Source organism: Dermacentor silvarum, chromosome 1 (genome assembly GCF_013339745.2).
Source record: "Dermacentor silvarum isolate Dsil-2018 chromosome 1, BIME_Dsil_1.4, whole genome shotgun sequence".
NCBI lineage: Eukaryota > Metazoa > Arthropoda > Arachnida > Ixodida > Ixodidae > Dermacentor > Dermacentor silvarum.
The window spans coordinates 405945393-405948644 of NC_051154.1; the positions used below are offsets into that span (position 1 = coordinate 405945393).

At 56.2% G+C, this 3252-nt stretch overlaps 1 protein-coding gene across 1 annotated transcript; it reads left to right on the top strand.

Annotated features, from left to right (window-relative positions):
* The first annotated feature begins 834 nt into the window (after nucleotides 1–834).
* Nucleotides 835–2933, top strand: LOC125942527 (uncharacterized). Its single transcript, XM_049660715.1, is given in 2 exon segments — nucleotides 835–1042; nucleotides 1045–2933. Coding segments are annotated over 2 exon segments (2034 nt in total). The 3' UTR covers nucleotides 2871–2933.
* Nucleotides 2934–3252: the final 319 nt, after the last annotated feature.

A 3252-nucleotide genomic window follows, 5' to 3' on the forward strand; every position in this document is an offset into this window, starting at 1 on the left:
CAACGTATGCGGCCAACTCAGGTGATTGACTGGGACTCCTTTCGCACGCACAGGAAAGAGCAGGCCACACCTCCCGTCATTACCGACATCAAAGCATGGACAGCCGAAATCGTCAAACAAGTGACTGACGCCACGCAAACCGTCGAGGTTGAGGACACAGTCCCCCACTGCGACCGTTACTACGCCCATCTCTGGGAGCGCAAGAAGTCGCTCGAAGCTCTTCTCGCCACTCGAAAATGGGACCGCGATATCCGCCGTCGGCTGGCGCGCGCCCACACGAACATTGAGAACTATGCAATAGAACTCACCCGCCAGAGCTGGCACAACATTTGTGACCAGATGAACAAGACTCCGAACGCTCGTAACACGTGGAACCTGCTCCGACATCTAATGGACCCGGCCGGAGGCGATCTCCGAGCACGCCAACAGCTTGAGCGAATCTTCCATCAGTATCTTGGGACACCAGATGAGCTCAAACAAGAGCTCATTAACACCTACATCTGCCCCGAACCGGCAACCACCCTTCCCCCCTATCAGGGCTCGGCCAACCCTGGCCTAGACGCCCCGATCTCTTTAGCGGAGGTCCGTGCAGAACTCAATCGCCTCAAGACCAATTCTGCGGCCGGCCCCGACCGCATTTCTAACACGATGCTTAGGAATCTAGATGACGCCTCTATTCACGCCCTCACCGACTACCTTCAAGAGTGTTGGGCGAGCGCTACCATCCCGCAGGAATGGAAGAGCGCCAAGCTAGTCTTCATCCCCAAGCCGGGAAAACCACCCACCTTGGCCAACCTCCGTCCCATCTCTATCACGTCCTGCGTTGGGAAGTTAATGGAACACATTATCCAGTCCAGACTTCTTCGCTACCTCGAAGACAACCACCTCCTACCAGACACGATGTTCGGTTTGCGTCCTCACTTAGCAGCCCCCGACATAATGCTTCTTCTCCATCACCAGGTAGTCATGCGTCGCACACTAGACACGAAAGTCATCGTCGGCCTCGATGTTGCCAAGGCCTTCGACAATATCCTCCATGAAGCGTTCTTCAACAACTCCAGGCTCTCGGCGTCGGACATCGCACGTATGCATACGTCCGAGACTTCCTGACCGACCGCAAGATACAATTCAGCGTCGGCACGGGACATCCCTCCATCATCTCTCCTGGCAACCGCGGCACGCCGCAAGGCTCAGTGCTCTCGCCGCTGCTTTTCAACGTTGCACTGATAGGCCTGCCCAAGCTTCTGGCTGACATTCCCCACCTACACCACAGCGTTTATGCTGACGATCTTACTCTTTGGATCACACACGGCAGTGACGGCGAGATCGAAGAGACTCTGCAGACCGCCATCGATCGCGTCGGAGGCTATCTGGATACAGTTGGCCTCAGCTGCTCGGCGACTAAGTCAGAGTATATAATCATCCCGTCCCCAGGACGACGCCCACCAAAAATACTTCCCGAGATCAACCTCCAGGTGCAAGGAAACCCCATCCCTCGTACAGATCACATCAGGATTCTGGGCCTACACCTACAGGCAAACGGCAGCAACAATATATCGCTCCAACGAATCGACCAGTCGGTGCTACAGATCGGACGTCTTCTCAAGCGAGTCTCCAATAAGCACCGAGGTATGCGAGAGTGCAACCTCCTGCGCCTCGTTCAAGCCTTCATCTGCTCCCGCATCACCTACTCCGCACCTTACTTACGTCTCATCCGCGCCGAAAGCGAACGGCTAGAGGCGTCACTTCGAAAAGCATACAAGACGGCCCTGGGTCTTCCCATGTCAACAGCTACTCACAAGCTTATGGCTCTCGGCATCTCCAACACCGTGAGCGAACTGATCGAGGCTACCCTCACCGCCCAATACGAGCGGTTGTCACTCACACACGCTGGCCGCGCGGTACTGCAGCAAGTTGGGATCTCACCAACGAGGGCGGCCCCCAATTATATTGACCTTACGCCGGAATATCGTCAAAATCTCCGAATACCTCCTATTCCCACACGGATGCATCCGGAACACCACGCCGAGAGACGGGCCGATCGTGCACGACAGTTCGAGAAACGCTTCAGCGGACGTCCAGATGTCACGTATACGGACGCCTCTTACCACCCCTCGAAACCAGCGATGGTGGCGGCAGCCCTCGCCCCGCACCGCAGCTGGTACACAGCCTGCAGCATTCGCAACGCAGAAACAGTCACCGCAGCAGAGGAGGTTGCCATTGCGCTTGCGCTGGCTGATCCTATTACCAAAGTAGTCATAAGTGATTCTCAACAGGCGATCCGCAACTACAATGCCGGCCATATCTCTCGCCCGGCATCACACATTCTGCATTCTACTCCCCCCTCCTCCACACCCCGCTTACTCCTGTGGGCTCCAGCCCATGAATCGCTCAGGGGAAACGTCCAGGTGCATACACTTGCTCGAGATCTTAGCTGCCGAGCCGAGTGTAGGATCCACCGCCCCGATTCCCCTGACACCACTATCTCGCACGATTCTCTACTCACCACTTACACGGACATCCTCCAGTACTACCGACTCGGGAGATGCATATATCCTCCCGCACACCGTGATCTAACAAGGCGCGAGGCCGTCCAATGGCGCAAACTACAAACAGGCAGCTTCCCACACCCCCTCTTATACAGTAAAATCTTTCCGCAACAAATAACGCCTCGGTGCAAACACTGCTCAGCTCCGGCCACTCTCATACACATGGCGTGGACTTGTACGCATTACAACACAGACGAAACAAACACCCCAGAGTCGTGGGAGTCCCTCCTGCGTAGCTCCGAGCCAGCAGACCAACGTCGGCTCATCCAGCGTGCGGTGGAGGCCGCGGAATCCCAAGGGATCCCCGCCGACCTCCTCTAAGCCAGCGCAACCGGTCCTTGGACTGGTCCCCTCTTTTTGGGCGAAATAAAGAATTCACCACCACCACCGACTTTGCCCGATGTTTTACACGGCTCCATCGCCGACACGTTGACTGTTTCCCAACGCGCCCAGCTTCTACACCTTCTCGATAAGTTCCGTTCGTCTTTCGACTGCCAGCATGTTCCCTTGGGCCGCACGTCAACTGTTTGTCATCGCATCGACACGGGTACCAGTGCGCCACTGCGACAAAGACCATATCGTGTATCCGCGACAGAGCGCCGTGTTATCGATGACCAAGCAGCTGACATGCTCAAGCGCGGCGTCATTCAGCCTTCGGATAGCCCCTGGGCATCTCCCGATGTTCTTGTTAAGAAGAAGGACG